The sequence below is a fragment of the Mesoplodon bidens genome, assembly GCF_964165515.1.
Source record: "Mesoplodon bidens genome assembly, chromosome: 3".
Classification (NCBI taxonomy): domain Eukaryota; kingdom Metazoa; phylum Chordata; class Mammalia; order Artiodactyla; family Ziphiidae; genus Mesoplodon; species Mesoplodon bidens.
In genome coordinates this window covers 145,569,291-145,590,311 of record NC_138178.1, presented here as the reverse complement: position 1 = coordinate 145,590,311, position 21,021 = coordinate 145,569,291, and the positions used below count along the sequence as shown (strand labels likewise).

The window sequence follows — 21,021 nt, the reverse complement described above, 5'->3', positions numbered from 1 at the left end:
AGGCAGGTTATATAACAGCAGTTGTCTGAGTCTCAGTTTCTTCTGTAAAATTGCTACCTCCACCCCCTGCCCTACCACCTCGTATCGTGGATGATTTAACAGCCTTGGAGGCTTTCTGAAAACTAGGTGCTTTCAAATGAAAGACATTGTTATTGCTGTGTGTAAGATCAATGTCCATAGATCCGTAATTTCCAGAGCATTGCTGCCTAGTAACCTAGGCAATAGAAGTAGTGGATTTACCTTTGGTAGAGGTTGGTGTCTCTGGAAAATATTCATATGGCCTTCTCCTTCCCTTTTCCCTAATTCTTGTTGGAAAGGACTTTAGGATGTTCACTGTCGCTTCCCCTGAGACACGCCTCTACACTAAGACCTTACTATTTATGGAAAGAAGCATAATGTAATAGAGCTGGTAGGCCTGGGTTTTAATTCCTGATGCATTCGTCTCTTAGTTGGAGGCTTTGGAAAAATTGTTTAATCTTGCCAGACTTTCTTCATCTGTAAAATAAGGATATTAATGCAAACAATAACAACAGTAGTAATACTATCTGCTTTCTTACGGATATTGTGAGGGTGCTCAGTAGCTACTAAATGTTGCTATTCCTCATTTTAAAAGCTTTCTCCCTTTTAACTTTCCTCTGAAAAACTTTTCCTTAGAGACCAAGCCATGGTGCTCATCTGGTGCCCTCCTGAATGGTCAGTTGAGTTTTTCTCGCATGAAGGCTGCTCTTGACTCATCGGTAGTTTAAGAGGGGGGAAGTTATACGACAGATTTTTCCCTGAATAGAGGGGAAAACATGCAGCTTCACTGCCAGGTCACTGCAGCCACCCCCCACTGCCAGTAGGCTGATGAAGTCGGCTGGAAACAGGTGTAAGTGCATTTCCATGGGCCTGCATATGGGTGCCTACTCTGTCTCTCCTCCTTTTTCTAGACATGCATTTACTCTCAGTGCGTTAGGCCTGGGCATCTGCCTTTTCCTCCCATATAATAGGAAGAACAGCTGTTTTTAATTGGCCACAAGTAGTTGGTTGCAAACACATGTGAAGTACAGATGAAAGAAGAACTTAGTGTAATTGACTTTTTTTGTACAATTAAGCGTTGCTGTCTGTGGAACTCTTTGAGCTTTACTGACAGCACTGGCTGTCCCCATCTGGCTTTTCTTAACTCTTAAGTGGTTACAGGATCCCCAGGAGGCAACCACTGCTCTCTCTGTATTGTCAGTACCCTGATTGTATTTCTCTTTATGGTTTGAAACTTGGAGCCCTGGGAGTGTTCACTCGGGCCTTTTGGAATTACTAAGAGGTTGTTTGGACAACTCTTTTAGATACGTGAGGAAAAGAAAGAGTCCCTTGCCCCTCATGGCTCCTCATTAATTCTACCAGTGGAGTCAGGAATGAAATAGATTAATTGCCTGGACAGGTACTTACCAAACCTCATTTTGGTAGATAACAGCTTTAGCCTTCTGCTTCAAGCCTTGTTCCAGAGGAAATAATGAGATTTACTTTAATTTGTTCACTTACTGAGTATCCTTAGATAAAACATTATGCAAATCCTATGGGTGATTGAAAAATGAATACTTTCTTGCCTTCCAAGAACTCCCAATCTAAGAGGAATGAGAAAAGGGTATGTGTGTATGTGCACACTAAATTTAAAAATGGACTCCAAAGCCTATAAAAAAAGATAATTAAGGAGGGCTTGAAGAGATTTTGGGGATCAGTAAAGTTTTCATGGAATTAGCATTTCAGAGGACCGTGAAGGGTAAGTAGGATCTTAGCTACTTTATTTCTCTGCTCTTAACTATAGTCAAAACACTATAAAAGAAACATACAGAATTGACAGCAGGAAGATGGAGAGACACTTGGATAATTCACATGTTGGATGGTGAAGCCCACTAACGGAGATTGGGCTCTTTCCTGCATGCTTATATTCCACAGTCTAATACGCTCACACCTTTTCATTCATTCATCAGGTACTTGTTGAAAATTTACCATGTGCCAGGTAGAGACTGTTCTAGAGGCTTAGGATACAGCAGATGAACAAAAGAGCCCTGCCATCATGGAGCTTACATTCTAGCAGGGGAAACAGACAATTAACAATAGATACAGTAAATTCTATAGTATGTTTAAAAGGTGAGAAGTGCTTTGGAAAAAGAAAAAGTAGAGCAGAATAAGGGGGATAGGAAGTGGTATGGGAACAGAGTCAGGGAAATGTAATTTTAGATAGGATATTCAGTTTAGTCCTCACTGAGAAGGTCATATTTGAACAAAACCTCAAAGTGGTGAGAGAGCCTTGCAGAAATCTGGGATAAGTGCATTTCAGGTAGAACCAGTATGAAGGTTTTGAAGTGAGAATGTGCCTGAGGGGAGAGTAGTAGGGCTTAGTCATAGAGATAAATGGGGTATAGGGGTGTCCAATCATGTAGGCTCTTATTGTGAGTGACCTGGGGGAGCCATTAGAGAATTTTGAGCAGAGGAGTGACATGATCTGACTTATTTTAACAGCATCACTCTGACTACTGAGTTGAGGGTACATAGTGGGAGTGGGGCTGCCAAGGGTAGAAATGAGGAGAACTAGTAGGATTCTCTCATACAGGTGAGCTGTGGTAGTGGCTTGAACCAAGGTAATAGGGGTTGAAGTCTAGATACATTTTGAAAGTAAAGCCAAAAAGGGCGGGGTGGGGGGTACTTCCCTGGTGGTCCAGTGGCTAAGGCTCCACACTCCCACTGCAAGGGGCCCGGGTTCGATCCCTGGTTGGGGAACTAGATGCCGCATGCATGCCACAACTAAGAAGCCCGCATGCCGCAGCGAAGGTACCACGTGCCGCAACTAAAATCTGGCACAGCCTAAATAAATAAATAAATATTTTTTTAAAAAAAGTAAAGCTATCAGGATTTCCTGATAGATTAGATTGGGGGAGAAAGGGAGAGCAGGTAGACTTTGAGATATCTCTTAAAAAACCAGGTAGAGTTGTTGAATGAACAGTTTGGATGTAGAGGTATGGAGGTCTAGAGTTCAAGAAAGACCTGGACTAGAGATAAAAAAATTTTTGATATCATATATAGGTAGTATCTAAAGCCACAGACTGGGTGAGAACACCAGGGGCTGAGATCAGCAGTGAGTGAAGTAAGTATAGCTAGTTTAAGAGAAGAGGACCAAAAGCTGAGCCCTAAGGCATTCTCATGTTAAGAAGCCAGGGAGGGGACTTCCCTGGTGGTCCAGTGGTTGAGACTCTGCACTTCCACTGCAGGGGACGTGGGTTCGATCCCTGGTCTGGGAACTAAGATCCTGCATGCTGTGCTGAGTAGCCCCCCCACAAAAAAAACCCAGGGAGAAGAGCCAAAAAAGGAAATCAACAAGGAGTCACCAGTGAGGTAGCAGGAAAACCAAGAGGGCGATCCTAGGAAGGCAGGGAAAAGAGTGCGCCGAAGGGGAGTCAGTTCTGTTGAGTCCTGCTAATACGTCAAATACGGCGCGTTAGGGTGGGAACTGAATTAACCATTGGATTCTTTGGTGAATATCACCAAGCCCAAGTCTTACTGCTTAGGGAAGGACTAGGTAATGACAGAGATCTGAAGTCCATGGCATCCTTGCAATAACCGTTGTTACCTGAGTTTTTGACTTCTTTCCCTTTCCCTCCTTTATGTCCTTGCTTCTCATCTTGCCCTATCAGTGTGTTCTGCAGACTTTTGTTTGCTACTCGAGTCTAGAGCTACCAGATGAGGTTTTCCCATGCTTCCAGCATTTCCTATACCAATATCTGTGTTTTTACCTGAGTATTGAGTTTTTTTAAAATACCACTCTTAACAGTGTTCTCCACTGATTTCAATTTAACAATCATTTGTTAAGTCCTTGTATGCCCAACTCATATTATCTTGGGTGTATCAGCATATAAATCTTGAAAGATCAGGGATATTTACCCTCTTCATGAGGGCCAGTGCTCTATTTCTTGGAAACACAAATTTATCTCCTGCCGTCAGAATTTCTTATCTTCCAGCAGACCCTTCCAGTCATATAGTCCCTGTTCCTGGTTCCTCACTACTGCTTTCAGACTTCCCCCTCCTTAATCTCTGTGTCATTCATTGTTTCTCCTTGGCATTCTGACAAAGGTGTTTGTCCTACCTGTTAATTAATGGATTATTAGGGAAGGGGTAGAAATCCAAAGACTCTGACAAGAAAATCAGTACTCCCATTTTATCCAGGTTGATTTGGGGTTCATTTCAGAAAAAAAGTATTTAAGTGTCCTGTTCTATAGTCCCAGGTGCCATTGAGGATCACTTCCCAGGCATGATTGATGCCTGTTAAACCAAGGCATCTAGAAATCCTGACCAAGTTGCTTTTAGCTTTTGAGTTGAAAACATCCTCATTCTTGGAGGACTTTGTTAAAATGAATGAAATTGACAAGAAACAGAAGTAACTGAAGTTGGCAAGAAATGGGAGTGGTGTCCTGACCCTCTTGAGAGGCTTCAGCAGATAGATCTCTGGCTGAATGTTATGAAAAGAGGAACATAGTTAAGAAGAGAGGGGAATGAGGACTTGTAGGCTTAGTCCTTTGTCTTCTCTGGGGGAACATCTGACTGTGGCTTTTTTTTTTTTTTTTTTTTTTTTTTTTGCGGTACGCGGGCCTCTCACTGTTGTGGCCTCTCCCGCCGCGGGGCACAGGCTCCGGACACGCAGGCTCAGCGGCCATGGCTCACGGGCCAGGGCACGAACCCGCGTCCCCTGCATCGGCCGGCGGACTCTCAACCACTGTGCCACCAGGGAAGCCCCTGGCTGTGGCATTTTAGAAAGGTCTTTATCAGGGTTCTGAGCAAGGTGTTTTCTCTGGGTCCCTTGTGTTTCCTGGGATCCCAAGATAGTGAGTGAGTTACTGATGCTGAAATCTTATGTGATGACCCACTCATTTTCTTTTCTGAGGTCTTGCAGTAGAATAGATAAGTAGAACAGATAAGATATAACATTTCCCCACCTCCCTGGCATCCCTTCTGAATCAAAGGAAAGATGGAAATATGGGAACTTTGACCTCGACTTAGAAAAGAAACCTACAAAGGTGGTGCCAACATTTTGGCTGAGCCAGCCAGAGCAGTTGTCCAGAGAAATGACCATTGGTTTGTACAGAACTCTATAAACAAATGACAGCTCAAGGATGAGTAAGGTGCTTATTCTTGGATATGTACGATTTTATTCACTGGTACCATTATTACTGATTAGGTCGTGACTCAGCTCAGTAACCATGGGTGAGGTTAATCCTCACCAGGCCCCTCACCCACAGATGAGGAATGACCCCGAAGGGAGATTATGTAGCTTATATAGTTCTTGGCAAAAATATTCCCCACCTAAATTTTTCCAACTCGATTCTCCTATTGATGAGCAGGCTCTGGTTAGATAATGGAGGAGAGGAGGCCCCAAGGTCTTACTGGTATTGGCATCTTGACATTAGCCATTTCAGACTAAAGAAATTTATCTGATATATACAAATCTCCAGAACTGATAAAAAAAATCTATTCTCTAAAAATCATTGTATGCAAGCTGTACAGTAGCAGCTGTATTCAATTACTTGAAACCTGGAAACCAGGAGAGGGACTATAGAGAACCTCTCTGAAGCCCATTCATTGCTATGATTCTGTGTATGCAGTCTGGGTTACCTTATACAGATGGCAGCAATAATTCTTCCTGTACCTGTTTTCACCTTCTGTCTCTTGGCTCTATTGACTTCCTCTTCATTTTCAGATTTTCTGGGTACACATTTGGGTAGGAAGAAGGAGAAATAATCTCTTATTAAAATTGTTGCCAAGGGACTTCCTGGTGGCAATGTGGTTAAGAATCCGCCTGCCAGTGCAGGGGACACAGGTTCGAGCCCTGGTCTGGGAAGATCCCACATGCCGCAGAGCAACTAAGCCTGTGTGCCACAACTACTGACCCTGCGCTCTAGAGCCCACGAGCCACAAGTACTGAGCCCGCGTGCCACAACTACTAAAGCCTGTGTGCCTAGAGCCTGTGCTCCGCAACAAGAGAAGCCACCACAATGAGAAGCCCGCGCACCGCAATGAAGAGTAGCCCCCGCTCACCGCAACTAGAGGGAGCTCGCGTGCAACAACGAAAACCCTACACAGCCAAAAATAAATAAAATAAAATAAATAGATTTATTTTTTTTAAAAATTGCTGCCAAGGAGAGAAACCAGATGAAGTCACAGTGCTTGAAATAGCAATAGAAACAGTTTTTCCATGGTTTGAATTTTGAAGCATTGATACCATTCAGTTATTCCTTGGATCTGAAAGTTATCGTAATTGTATTCTAAGTCATCTTTGACAGAAAGATTGGTTTAGTTGATAAACTTTAGTTCTCTGGTAGCTGATTCTTTAAGACATGAGACCTTCTATCTGTCCTCCTTTGGTGGTACTTATTCTAGAACTGCCCTCTCCTGAAACACTATCCATTTAACAGTGGACACTTTAGTTTTACTAAGTTCCTGCTTTAGTTCAGGCATTGTACCCCAGGTTCTAGGTGTGCAAGAGATCCAGTTCTACTCTCATAGACTATTCAGTGTTGGCAATGTGATGAAATGTCCTGTGCTGATACTGTAGAGCTTGCATTCACGATACCATTGGATAGAATCTTCTTCTTCCCCTCTTTTAAATTTAGGACTTAAAAAGAAAATGAACTTGTATAATGACTGCCAGAAGGATTTAGAAATCAGTTATGACCTTTTGACTCCACCCCTATTCAAACCTTTTCATCTCTTAAATGCCACTGTTACAGAGGGAACGATATTAGGCGTTATAACCAGACTCTGGTTCAAATACTGGCTCTGCCATTTACTAGCTCCTTGGAAGAAGCCACTGAAATTCTCTGAGTCACTTAAATTCTTTTTCTTAGAGGCAGAAGGATTAAACAAGAGATTGGTACTAGGTTCAACCGTAAATTTCTTTCCCAGTGGGGGTATGAATAGGAGTAGGGTGTTGGAAACATAGAATTCAGAAGAGATCCGTGAGCAGTACTGCTACTTGTTGAATCAACCATATATAGAAAAGAAACTCACCCAAAGGAACTCCTTGGGGTGGTGAGATCACTGTATTGAGACAACTGTTTTAAGATTCCCATGGATCCCTTTTCCTTAATTCTCTCACGTTTCTTTTTACTTTGACTAGGCTCAGGTTACCTTCCCCTCCTCCCACTCCACCCTAGGAACCTAGTGCACTCAGGCTGCCTAGGGGTTCCCATCAAGGCAGCCTACCTTTGGTGCTTAAACCTTTCCTGATCCTTTGTCTCCATAAAAACACACCTATGTCCTAGTTACTTTCTTCTCCTTTACAGTTTATTAGCAAACATGATGATGTTGGGCTGAAATATGAACGGCTCTAAATACATTATCCATCCTGAATAATTCAAATATTAATAATGTCAAACATGGGGGAAATTTTAGGCAAAGGATATTTTTGTCACTCACAAAGTAGAGTAAGCACCTGGTGCTAGCCAAGTTGGCACCATCAAGGAGCAAATCAGTACAGTCTGAAACCTCCTGCTGTCATTAAAAACAGATATGTACATGTCAATAAAGAGGGATATCTTTCATGAGGCAGAAGAGGTGAAGGAGGAATTGTGTCAGGAGGCCAAAAGCAGAAGGCACCTTCTGCAGCACCAGATTATTTCTGGAAAAGGGATGTTGTTCTGGCCATTTTCCCTCCAGATACTGAGATGAGAAACGTTTGGAATAAATGTTTGAACAAGGTGGAGTTGGGACTGGGATGGAGGCGTGTGAAGCTGAGATAGTGTGTAGTGCTACTTTGTGCCCTAGTGGTGCCATGCTTCTGGTAGGGTCTAAGAAGGCACTCATTGCTTAAATAAATGAACACTCTTTTGTTTGTGCTGTATGCACCACATTTTGCCTGTTGATGGCTGCTCAGAAGTGACCTTATTCAGAACTTCGTTGCGTCTGTTCTGTGTGAGTGTGATGCCCTTACCAGTGAAGTTGAACCTTTGAGATTGTCCCGAGTTCATAAATGGTGACATTTTCATCTATAAGTTCTAGGCCTCTGGTACTTTTCGCCATCACTGAAGAAGAAAGCCTACAGGATGGTCTTTAAGATACAGCTTTCTATCAGTGGCCTCTATACATGGTGTATTTAAGGCCAACACTCTCTAATTCTCAGTACCTGGGCTCTGCTTATTATGAAAGTGACCCATATCTCCTTTCTTTAATCCTTAGTTCTCCCTGCTATCAGAGTGAATAAGGGATTTTCTCCATTATTTTCCCAGAGGTTTTTGTTTGTTTGTTTTGTTTGCTATTTTCATTATAGAAATTGAGGGCAACTGGATCAGAGATTTTTTTGCACATTTAAGTAATTACATGTTTCTGGTTCTGCATGTCCCTGGCTCAGCTGCCAACTGTTCTCAAGCAGTTCAGTCTCATTTTGCTTATGACTGGCCTTTTTTAAGGTAACACTTGGATTCTATCTTGGGGATCAAAACCTTGAGAAATGTTTTAAGTGGCTGTGGCTTCATTGACAATGGAATTGCAGTGGGTGGGCGTGGGCAATGTTTAAAGACTAAATAAAGGCTCTTGGTAAAAGCACATATGCTGAGAGATATTTCATCTTCCTTCTTTCCATAGCAACTTTATCTGTAAGATTAAGCATTCTGCTGGTGGTATAGTTAATAAAATATCTCGGCTCTGGTTCAGAGCTGTTTGTTTGCCATTACTGGAACCTGTTTACTTCCATCTGTTTCGTCATTTGATTTTTGTTTCCTTCTGTCTTCCCAGGTGGCATTGGTAGGGTGGTCAACGGAGCCTTCATGGTGCTGAAAGGGCATCGGTCTATTGTGAACCAGGTCCGATTTAACCCCCACACCTACATGATCTGCTCTTCTGGTGTAGAAAAGATCATCAAGGTGAGGCACCTTCCCCTCTTGTCCTTTTAGAGAAATCATTGCAATTCGTAAATGGAAGAAACTAAAACAATGTATGTAGGACCTCATAGCTAAACATACGAAGGTCTATCAGAATTCTCAATTATTTTGACATATTAATTATAAAATATGGAAAAATTGATGTTAAAGAGGGTGGTTTTAAAACCCTCCTTTCAGGGCCATTTTAAAAAATAATCAGTAGGCTTTGAAACGAGATACTACCTGTATGCCACTACATTTCCATGGCCTCTGATCTGGAGTCTGATGAATTCTGCTTTCCAAACCCCATCTGGAGGTAAAGAAGCTATCATCCCCAAAGTTCCTCTGTGTGCACTTTTCCTTAATTGCTGTCCTCATAACTAAGTGACTACCGGAACCATAGCTAACTTGTCTCAGGACGTATCAAAATATCACAACCACGTGCATATCAACCACTGCATGTGGTTGTGATTGAGGCTAAACACTTGCATCAACTGCACATTGACTGAATGAACTTAACCCTGCCAAGGAATATTTTTAGAGCTTGCAACTGAGAGACCCAGCCTGGCCTGCATCCACGGACGGATGGCCCGCTGCCCATCACTCACATTCCAGTCGCTACTAACCCTTTTCCACATCTGAGAAAATGAGGGTTCAGGGCAAATGATGAATTCTTGAGGACCCTGTGATAACTTGACTATTAAATAAGTATAGATGATATCCCCCCCCTCCCCAGCAAAACATAAAACTCCTCTTTCCCCCCCCCCCAAATGACATTGAAAACCTGAGAGAGGTTTCAGGGGAAAAGTAAAAATTGATTTGTAACACATTGATAGTTTTCATTTTCTTTCATTCTTTAAAAAAACCCAAAAAACTATACAACTTGTATCTGAGGCAGAGGAAGCTATCAAAAATGTAATGTTGGAGTAGGGGTCAATACGTTTATTTGTCCTTATTTCAACTTCCTTTATTTAGGTTTTATTGGTCCTGTGGATCAGGGCTGACTTTCATGATTGCATACATTTATGTACCCATAAATAAACAGGGCTAGAACAGGACTTCTAGATCATTTTTACTGACTTTTCCTTTTGTAGATGATGAGGTTTAAATTATAAATTTACTGTCTGGGGTTAATTATACAGCTAATTAGTGGTAAGGCTAGCATAGAGCCCTGTTCTTTGTTGTTCCTAGTATACTGCCACATTTACCATGCTAGTGGGAAGGCAGCAGGCAGCCTGGTGCCCCTGCTGGGTTTGATCATCTCAGTAGTCCTTCACTTGGGCAGTCATTGAATTGCCCCTGTCCCTTGCATTGTTTTCCCTTCTCCTTTAGCCTGTGACTCATGAGTTGGCACAGTAGCATGTCCTCTCTAGGCCCGTTGACATCATTCTCTCAGGGAGCTCTGCTTGAGCATCTCCTTTAGAACAGAGATTCCTGCTTGGCTGTACACTCTGGGATGCTTCTGTGCTAAGTCTCCCCAATTATTGTTTAGTCAACTGGAGTCCTTACCCAAAAGGTCATAGGTTGGAAACTAGCCAAGTTCTCAGAGAAGAAGGAGAAGAAAATATTTCCTCTGTGAAAATATTCAGACTAAACTATGGAGCTCACTGTTTCCAGGTTCCAGTGAGGTCTGAACATCGCCTCACCAGGAGGCATGTTTAGCCATTCGAAACCGTAAGTCAGTACAGTTAGTACCCTTGGGCAGCCCTTCGAGTCTGTCTCCCATCTGTCAAGTGAGGACGCTAACAGTGACTTGACACCTAAGAGTGCCTTGTAGGTTACCTGTGCCTGACAATTTCTGACTATTTTAATAAAAGTCGCTTTCTTATTTGCTGTTTCTGAGAGGATCCATGGCTCCGAGCGCATCATTCTACCATATTCTAGTCCAGCTTTTCTCTCTCCACCTCTCTCTCTACTCACTCACTCCACCTTCCCCCTGACTTGTCCTTTACTGATGCCTTTCTGGCCTGGAGGAGAAGAGTCCCTGTTGTCAGGGCCAGCCTCTTCTCACCCATAACAGGTCTTCTATCCCCTTGAATGCTCACACTTAGCAAAAAAGGGGGTTCATTTTGTACTTAAACATAAGAGAGAGCAAGATGGAGCAAATGCTAGCATTTTTTCCCTCAAAAACCAATATTCATTTACTCGCCCTTTATTTGTGAACCATACCTACTGTGTGCAGTTTGTGCTAGGCCCTGTGAGGAACACAAAGAAAGGTAATGCAGGTCCCCATGGGAATTGGTGACCCAGTAGGAAAGACAAGAAATAAAGGTAATGAAAAATGCAATAAGTACATACGAGATAGAAACAGTGCTGTGTGGGGAGGGAGAAATTTTTTCCCCCATCTGGGGTAATCTCCATGTAGGTAGTACTTGAACTAGATTTTGAAGGAAAAAGCCTGCAAAAGAAAAGAAAGGGGGCCTCCCTGGTGGCGCAGTGGTTGGGGGTCCGCCTGCGGATGCGGGGGGTGCGGGTTCGTGCCCCGGTCTGGGGGGATCCCATGTGCCGCGGAGCGGCTGGGCCCGTGGGCCATGGCCGCTGGGCCTGCGCGTCCGGAGCCTGTGCTCCGCGGCGGGGGGGGCCGCGACAGTGAGAGGCCCGCATACCGCAAAAAGAAAGAAAAAAAAAAAAAAAAAAAAAAAAAAAGAAAAGAAAGGAGTAAGGTGGGAAAACCGTTCTAAGGAGAGAGAATGGACATATAATTATTTCACTGAATCAATAAATATTTATTGATCACCTACTGCATTCCAGGCAGTGTGTTTATGAATAAATGCTCAGAAACAGCAAAGTGTAGGACCAGTTTAGAAAATGATCATTTGGCCAAAGTAAAGAGCACAGAAAGGGAGGGCTAAGATGTAAGGCTGGGATGGTAGGCCAGAGGTGGGCCCAGGAAGTCTTGGAATCGGGATTAGAGAGTGTGGAGCATCCCTGAATAACAGCTTAAGTCTCTATCTGTGTAGTTTTTCTTGATAGGTGGGCAAATGTCTAAATTTAGTGTAATAGCGCAAAGAGAGAAGAGGGCTTAGAGATGCTACATCAAGCATGTCATGGTCACCTGTGTAGATCAGAACACTTGTTACTTAAGTTGCTTTCCATTTCGATGATTTTTTTTTTTTTTTTTTTTTTTTTTGCGGTACGCGGGCCCCTCACTGCTGTGGCCTCTCCCGTTGTGGAGCACAGGCTCCGGACGTGCAGGCTCAGCGGCCATGGCTCACGGGCCCAGCCGCTCCGCGGCATGTGGGATCTTCCCAGACTGGGGCACGAACCCGTGTCCCCTGCATCGGCAGGTGGACTCTCAACCACTGTGCCACCAGGGAAGCCCTCGATGATGTTTTGAATAAGAATTGAACTGCATCCTTTTCCTCAGGAGCCTCTTGTGCTAAACTTTTCACTGGGCTTGAAGAAAAGGCTGCTCATCCCTCCTACTTTTCTCATGAACTTTGCCCCATGAAGAGGAACGTCTAGCCACACTTAACATGAAACAGGAAGTTGTGTTTTCATTGCTTCACTTCTGAGTTGTTGACTTTCAGTGTAAGAAAAATAACAAACAATTTCACAAATGTTTGAAATTGATATTTTAGGGATGAGGAAGGACTAACATAATCGGGATGGTCAGTGCTTCTGCTGTACAAAAGTCTCTTTGAGGATGAGTCTAAGACCTTCTAGTTGAGGTATTCAGTTGCCAAACGAAGGAGGAAGCACCACAGTTATTGGTGCTTTGGTATACGTTATATCATTTTATCATTCTCATTTCTGCAGTTGAGAAAAGAGGTTTCAAGGATGAGGTCATTTGCTCTGGGCCATGTGAAGTGTTGAGGCTCGGGTTCCTACCTGTTCTGCTGGCTCCCACAGCTCTGTGCTGCAAGTCCCGTGAGGGCTGAAGACTAGCCGTCTGGGATAGGGGTTTTGTTTTGCTCTGAATCTTAGGATTGCATGAGACCCATCTAATTTCACTGTTTAGATAAGGAAGCTGAGCTTCACCCACGGTCACCAGCGAACTAGAGCTGTGTGGGAACCCACATTCAAGACTCTTGCCTCCTGATCCAGCGTTTTGTTCCATTACTCCAAGCTTCAGGAATGAAAGTCTACCTCAGCTTAATACATTCCAGCGCGCATATAGATGCCAACTTTCAGTATTTCGATTTTCATTCCTGAAGTGAAGATATAGGAGGCTGGGTAGTAGATTAAAATCTAGGCTTGTTGGATAGTTGGGCCAGCAAGCATCTCACCATTAATATTTTGTAATTCTGTTAAATTCTCAGTTTCCGGAAAGTACATATAGATTTCATATTATGCAACATGGTTAGTAACGTTTTCCATTTTTAAACTGGGGGAGTGAGAAATTTAGCCCAGAATATAGACTAAGACCCCAAAACACCCTGAAGGCTTTGCCTATTGGACCCCTCAGTCTCTCTCTTTTTAAATTTATTTATTTATTTATTTATTTATTTGGCTGTGCTGAGTCTTAGTTGCAGCAGGCAGGATCTTTGTTGCCACATGCGGGATCTTTAGTTGTGGCATGCAAACTCTTAGTTGCAGCATGTGGGATCTAGGTCCCTGACCAGGGATCAAACCCGGGCCCCCTGCATTGGGAGCATGGAGTTTTAGCCACTGGACCACCAGGGAAGTCGCCCCCCTCGGTTTTTTTCTAAGCCACCAAACTTTTATTCCCAGAGACACCTGTTTGCAGAGACAGTCATCTACAGCTTGGGCCGTTGCTGAAGGCCAGGTCTAAATGTTTCCCGAAAATTGAGTCTCACAAAGAATTTGAGAATTGCTTCAGACTAAGCCTTTATTTTCTGCTACTTATTTTATGCTAGCTATATTCCAGTGTTTCTTAAAAGTTGGTCCCCCCACTTACTCACCCCTTGAGTGCTAATTAAAAGTGCAGAGCCCTGGTAACCTACCCATGACTTACTGAATCAGAATCTCTAAGGTTGGGGCTCAGGAGTCAGCATTTTTTTTTTAAGACAAACACCTTGATTTTTTTTAAAATTAATTAATTAATTAATTTTTGGCTGCGTTGGGTCTTCATTGCTGCGTGCAGGCTTTCTCTAGTTGAGGCGAGCAAGAGCTACTGTTTGTTGTAGTGCTCAGGCTTCTCATTGCAGTAGCTTCTCTGTGTGGAGCACGGGCTCTAGGCGCGCGGGCTTCAGTAGTTGTGGATCGCAGGCTCTAGAGCACAGGCTCAGTACTTGTGGCACACGGGCTTAGTTGCTCCATGGTATGTGGGATCTTCCCAGACCAGAGATCAAACCCATGTCCCCTGCACTGGCAGGCAGATTCTTAACCACTGTGCCACCAGGCAAGTCCCAGGAGTCATCATTTTAATTATTCTTGAGGTAATTCACGTGCAAGCCAAAGTTTGAGAGCCACTGCCTTAAAACTCCCCTGGGTAAGATTATGAAGCTGGAGATGGGAGAACACCTGAGGAGTTGTGGGCAGGGAACAAAGTTGAAGGAGGAATGAATCTGAGTTGGGAACTGGTGAAGACACTTAGCCTAGAAGATTTCTTCAGCCCCTCTTGAACTGGGGATTGAACAGAGAACCACTTGTCTCCCAGGAGATCAAAGTAAATCACGGAGGGAAAGGGCCTCAGGAACAGGGCTTACAAGAAGGCGAATTTGTCCTTGGACAACTTTGCCGAAACAAAGCCATTGTCTTGACAGAGGATAGGGAATGAGGAGCCACTGTTTTCTGGGTTGGGTGCCATCTAAATATAGACACCAGCCTGTCAAGGCAAGAAAATCATCTGGAATTTCATCTGAGTTGCCATGACTACCAGCTGATGTAACTGAGCTTCTCTGTGCTGCTCTGGACCAGTCTGGCAGTCAGGGGAAGCTCATCGTTCTCATTTGCAGTGACAGCTTAATTACCTTGAACATCGTTTTTGCATAACTTATTCAACTTGTAAAGTTGGGCTTTTGCGTTCAGACAGACCTTCGTTTGAATCCTAGTTCTGCCACCTTTCGGCTATGCGCCCATGTCTCTGACCATGGAGTGGAAGGGTATTAAGGGATGGGTCTGTGGTCTTGGAAGGTGTGTCCTACCTATTCCTGCAGCTAACAGAAGAGTTGGGGAGCAAGCCAGCAGCTCCCTGGTTAAGAGAACCCAGATTCCTGGGTAACTGATGCCTGCACGTCCAAGAGGGAACTGCAGTGTAGGCAGCTGGCTATTCTTATCAAGCTCCAGTAAGCAATTCCCATTAGTTAAAAATAGAAATGTTGCAGTTGGGGAGAAGTAGAGTTATAGGCTGAAATATTAACTGTCGCAGAGGACTGACTGCTGGGTCTCTTTTCACTTTGGAAAAGTGGTACCTCTCCAGTCTTCTGAGAGTTTTGAACACATTGGCCAATCTTCAAGTCATCCTCTGTCCTCTGAGATTATGAAGGGGGTTATTGTAATTTCCAAGCTACTAATAGAGGAAGCTAAAGGGAAGAGGGGTAGTGGCAGACAGGGTGTGTGTTTATCCTGGGCCTAGAGACAGGACTTGAGTCTCCTGAAACTAGGCTAATGCTGTGTCCTAGACCATGCTTTGTCCCACATTTGAATCTGGAAGCTTCCATTTTCATATGTAGCCCACATAATCCAGTCTGGATTAAATTTTTAAAGTTGGTTAGCAAATCCTGGCTCAGTGACAGGGAGAGTCTGGGGAAGCTCTGCCTTAGTGTTCTTTATGGCCGACAGCTTTAGAATACATTCTAATCAGCCCTCATTGGTTTTGTTTTCGCCTTCTGTGCAGATCTGGAGCCCATACAAGCAGCCAGGATGTACCGGAGATCTGGACGGTCGGATTGAGGATGATTCTCGCTGTCTCTATACCCACGAAGAGTACATCAGCCTTGTGCTGAACAGTGGGAGTGGCCTGTCCCACGACTACGCCAACCAGTCTGTGCAGGAAGACCCCCGGATGATGGCCTTCTTTGATTCCCTGGTGCGTCGCGAGATCGAGGGCTGGAGCTCCGACTCAGACAGCGACCTCAGCGAAAGCACCATCCTCCAGCTGCACGCAGGGGTCAGTGAGCGTTCGGGCTACACCGACTCCGAGTCCTCAGCCTCGCTGCCCCGCTCCCCTCCGCCCACAGTGGATGAGTCTGCTGACAGCGCCTTCCACCTGGGGCCCCTGCGGGTCACTGCCACAAATGTGGTGGCTTCAACTCCGCCACCGCCCACGTGTGAGGATGCCACCGCTCGCCAGCAGCGCCTGTCTGCCCTGCGGCGCTACCAGGACAAACGCCTCCTGGCCCTTTCCAACGAGTCCGATTCAGAAGAGAACGCCTGTGAGGTTGAACTGGACACAGATCTCTTCCCCCGGCCACGGTCTCCCAGCCCTGAAGACGAGTCCAGCAGCTCCGGCAGCCCCAGCAGCTCTGAGGATGAGGAGGAGCTGAATGAACGGCGAGCGTCCACCCGGCAGCGGAACGCCATGCGGCGCCGGCAGAAGATGCCTCGAGAGGAGAGGCCTGGTGCCCCGACCAAGCCCACCGACACCTGCATTGGAGAAGACAACTATGATTACCCCCAGATCAAAGTAGATGACCTCTCTTCTACCCCCACCTCCTCTCCTGAGCGGAACACATCCACTCTGGAGATTCAGCCAAGCCGAGCATCGCCAACTTCCGACATAGAGTCAGTTGAGCGCAAGATTTATAAAGCTTACAAGTGGCTCCGCTACTCCTATATCTCCTACTCAAATAACAAAGAGGGAGAGAGCTCGCTTGTGTCTGGGGAGGCAGATGAAGGGAGAGCAGGAACCAGCCACAAGGACAACCCAGCCCCTTCTTCCAGTAAGGAAGCCTGTCTAAACACGACCATGGCCCAGAGGAGCCAGGACCTGCCCCCCGCAGGCCACAGCAAGGACGCTTTTAAAGAAGGGACTTCTGCCATAAATCCCGGCAATGGCCCAGGCCATGAGCCCAGCGGTCACCCTTGGGCTGAGGCATCAGAGGACACCTCTCAGGACACGAGTAACACTGGTGGCTCTGTAGAACACTCTTTTGAGACCAAGAAGCTCAATGGAAAGGCCCTAAGCAAGGCCCTGAGCAGCCGGGCTGAGGAGCCACCCTCCCCTCCTGTCCCCAAGGCATCTGACTCCGCTCTCAGCAGCGGGTCTGGCAACTGTCTGAGGACCCAGTCTGATGACAGTGAGGAGAGGAGCCTCGAAACCATCTGTGCCAACCACAACAATGGGCGCTTACACCCCCGGCCCCCTCATCCCCACAGCAACGGGCAGAGCTTTGGGGAGCTGGAGGCGGTGCCCTGCTCGTCCCCAGGACGTTCGGACACTGATCGTGATAACTTGTCCCTGACGGGGATGCTCCTACACAAAGATTGTTGTGGGTCTGAAATGGCCTGTGAGACCCCCAGTGCTGGAACGAGAGAGGACCCCACTGACCCCCCAGACACAGACAGCAGCAGGGCTGTTCATGGCCATAGTGGCCTCAAAAGGCACCGAATCGAATTGGAAGACACAGATTCGGAGAATTCCTCCTCAGAGAAGAAACTAAAAACATGATAAATACAAAGGGAAAACAAAAAGCTATGAAAAGTAGCTTTATAAAAATGTTTAAATCCTGTTTAGTGAACACAGAGGAAAGGAAAAATAGTATTAAAGGCACATAAAACCAGGGCCTGAAGTTTTGTGTCTGATGCTGCTCCCTTCTATTCAACAATGGGTCTGATGTTTAGCTGGCCATTGGCTGTGCTGTGTTAAGAAAGGGAAAAAAATCCAAGTGACTCCTTTCTAGTAAGACTTGAGCATAGTGTACCTGTGCAGATTCTGTTAAAGTAAATCCTTGTTGAGATGTTTGACTTGTTCTTGTGTGTGTGCGCTGGCACGTGTGAGCTCATTGTCTCAGACTTTTCTTTCTATTCTCCATCAGAAAGGCTCTATGGATCTGTATTTTTTGCCATCTCACCCCATTTACATGCCATAGGTGTTCTGGTCTTAATAATGAGTGCCTGCTAAATCAGGTTGTGTTGCCAGTGAGTAGTGGATTTATGCTGGAAGAATGGAGACGGGAATGGAAATAGGCCTTCAGCCCACTGGCTGTGCTGGAAAGGAAAGCATGGTTCCTTTCTTAAAGAAATCTTCCATGTTTTCTCAGTAGCACTTCTTCATTGAGCATTTAAGGTAGATGTACTAAAAGTGGAGCGTTTTTAATGCTCATGAGAGGTTAGCACTTAAGATCAGATTTGAGAGAACATACATAGATCCCTGATTTCACTGGTTGCAGATTGAGCAATGGCACAATACCATGCTGTAGGGAGGCCATAAAATATAACTAGTTGTGGGTAACACTTTAACAAGTTAGGTGCTAGTTCCTACGAGGCACTCAGAAAGCCAGCAGGCTCTTCCTGGCCCCATGTGGTAGCATCTAGGCGTATTGAAAGAGGGGAAAGACGGCTCTCAAGAGATTTGTGCTCAGACTACTAAAGTGAATGTTATAGGTGTGTTAATGAAGAAGTATAGGAAGGAGCAGAGTATGGTACTGCCTTCATTTAATTCAACCCAAAATGGTCAGAATTGGTGGGACTGGCATCTTCCCTCAGGCTTGCTGTCCACAGAGACTGTGGTGTTCTGACTGGATCTTGCAGAGCAGGAGGCATCGCGAAGTAACAGATTCTTATTGAGTAGGTCTGTTAGGAGGCAGAGAGTATGGAGAGAGGAGTCACTGGCTCTGTTTCATTAAGGTAGATAAAGATTGAGAGGAAAAGACCAGGAGCTTTTCAGCATTGCAGTGGTGGTCACACTCACTTGGTTATTAATGAAGGCCTGTACAAGACGGGAAGACCTAGGATGACAGATACCTTGTTGGCGTGGATGTCATGAAAAGGCAGGAGAATACTGGGAAGAAATGAGGGAGAGAGAGAACACTACAGCTTTCTTGAGCACAAAGGTGCTAGACCTTTAGGAGACCAGCCGCACTGGCTTAGAGAGGACCTAGCATGTGACTGGTGTGGCCTCGCTGATCCAGCATTCTTTTTAGGGAAGGACCTGTCCTACTGGAACTGGGACCAAGGGGAGACAGCCTGTGGAGGATGACGACTTGGGTGAATTTAGTCATGGGGGAAGGGGGGTTATTTATAAAGGAAGGTTGTTGATCTAAGCCAAAAGGAGATATCACCTTGCTAAGCTTTGTGAAAAGAAAGATGTGCCTGGTGTGTGTGATGTGACTTGGGTGTAAAAACATTGTCTTAGGAGAAGGAGACGAAGGAGTGTGAGTAGCAGTGGGGATGCTTACAAGTTAACAACTGTAATCTCACCAGGGAGTGGGAAAGTGATTGTGTAACCATTAGAATTACTTTAATCTGTAATCAAAACGGTTCTATGATTTGTCTTTGACTATTCACGGATAATTGTAAATTCTGGTTTTATAAGCCCAAGTCATTTTACATTTGCTTTTCCAAAATTTATTAAATTGGAATTTTTTAATCCTTTATATACAAAAAAAAAAGATATAATCACTCAGTGTGTGTTTCTCTTCCCCTTCCTAGTCAGCATTCCCCTTCCCAATCTTTGTTTTGTATTATTTAATCTAGTCAGTAGCTAGCCACTTCTGACTTCTCTAGGGACAATCCGCGTATCTTTCTGGAGAGGAAGAAGTAAAGTTCCGCTGGGAACTAGCCACTTGGTAGTTACTGTTCCCAAATGCAGAACTTGGTCTTTTCATGTTAAGAGCCGTTACCTCATTTGGGTACTCAAAAGAGAAGTCCAAGTTCATTCTGGTTCAACTTTAGTATCCAAGAAAGATATTTTTAGCAAGGATGGCTTCCATCCTTGGGAGACATCCCAGGTTCAGCTTGCCAAGAGATAGGCCCCGCAGCATACCCACAGAAGCAGGCTGAGGGATGCTGGTCTCTGTAGCCATTCCACTCTCATTTCCAGAAATCTCCTTTCTGATCATGGTCTTGGAAACCTGGCAGGAATTACCACTTCCGGGGTCCCTTCGCCTAAACTTGCAGAATTGAGACGCCAACTTTGGAGGCACATTTAATCCTCAGATTCTTCCATGATAGGTATTTTTACTAACAGGGCAGATGGCACTGATTAGGTTATGAGCTATTCAAAAGTGCCTCTTACCATTTTTTTTCCTGCATCCTGTACGTAAAATTTTAAGTGGCTGGTCCAGATTTATAAAACCTTCCCTCCACTTTATTTTCCACCTGGTTTTGTAAATGATTCCCATGTCTCTAGGACAACAGGTAAATGAGTTAAATGAGTAGTGGGCTTGGGGCAAAAGAAGGTTGCAACTGTGCTTGATTTACTAAGCCCGGAGTCCCTTGTTTGTCAAGGTGCCTTCCTCTGCTGAAGCCTTACCTCCTCACAAGCCCCACCTCTCTCCCGGCAACGCTAGCTCTTCTCTTGTGTATATGCAAATAAACCTATTATTCACTTCTAATGGCTTCCTCTTCTCTTCCAGGGAAGACTTGGTTGCTTAGACACCCCTCCTCCTTCATTTCTTTCCTGTTTTAATTCTTGCCTAATTGAAAACTTGATTCAGAGCCACACTGAAGACTAGAAGAAAAACTGTGGTGCACTACATCTATGCCAATGATCATTGTCACTTCTAGGTGTTGCGACAAAGGTTACATTGGGACAACAACATTTGGGGTAGGAGGAGGTACCTAATTGGTCTCCTTCACCAGATTTAGACGGACTCAGGATAGTGAAATCCTGGAATTGACTCTTATTAGCTGGAACTGAGGGAATGATGCAGTGAAGTGACATTACAAACAGCCTCCAAAGAATAATGTTTTCTCATGTTTCCAAATATCAAGTTGCTTTTCCTGCCCTGTCCCAGACATGCATTGCAAACTTTTTTTCTTAACAGAAAAAAAAAAAAACACCTTATATATATATATATATATCCTGTCTGTAAAGCTGCCTCCTTCAGTTAACTGAAAAATTCTTGCCAAGCAAGACTCTTGTGAGGAAAATCTATGCTTCCAAAGGAAGACTGTCCTTCCCTTAGGACCTAAGCATGGTAATGTGCCAGCTTTGAAATACTAAGGTGAAGTAAGGCTCGGTGAGTCCAGACTTGCCCACAGCAGCAGGATAAGGGCTTCGGACAAGCTGTGTGGTTTCTCTCAGGTGGGATGTTTCAGTCTAAGTGCTCATTTGTCCTGGAGCACTCAT

At 44.7% G+C, this 21,021-nt stretch overlaps 1 protein-coding gene across 2 annotated transcripts in view; it reads left to right on the top strand.

The window, feature by feature from the left end:
* DCAF5 (DDB1 and CUL4 associated factor 5) overlaps window positions 1–20,272 on the top strand; it is a 109,686-nt gene extending 89,414 nt beyond the window's left edge. For both annotated transcript variants that reach the window (XM_081226897.1, XM_081226898.1), the window contains exons 8-9: window positions 8,758–8,885; window positions 15,625–20,272. In XM_081226897.1, coding sequence (XP_081083023.1) covers window positions 8,758–8,885; window positions 15,625–17,397 — 1,901 coding nt within the window. In that variant the 3' untranslated portion in view covers window positions 17,398–20,272. The remainder of the gene's footprint in view (window positions 1–8,757; window positions 8,886–15,624) is intronic.
* Window positions 20,273–21,021: the final 749 nt, after the last annotated feature.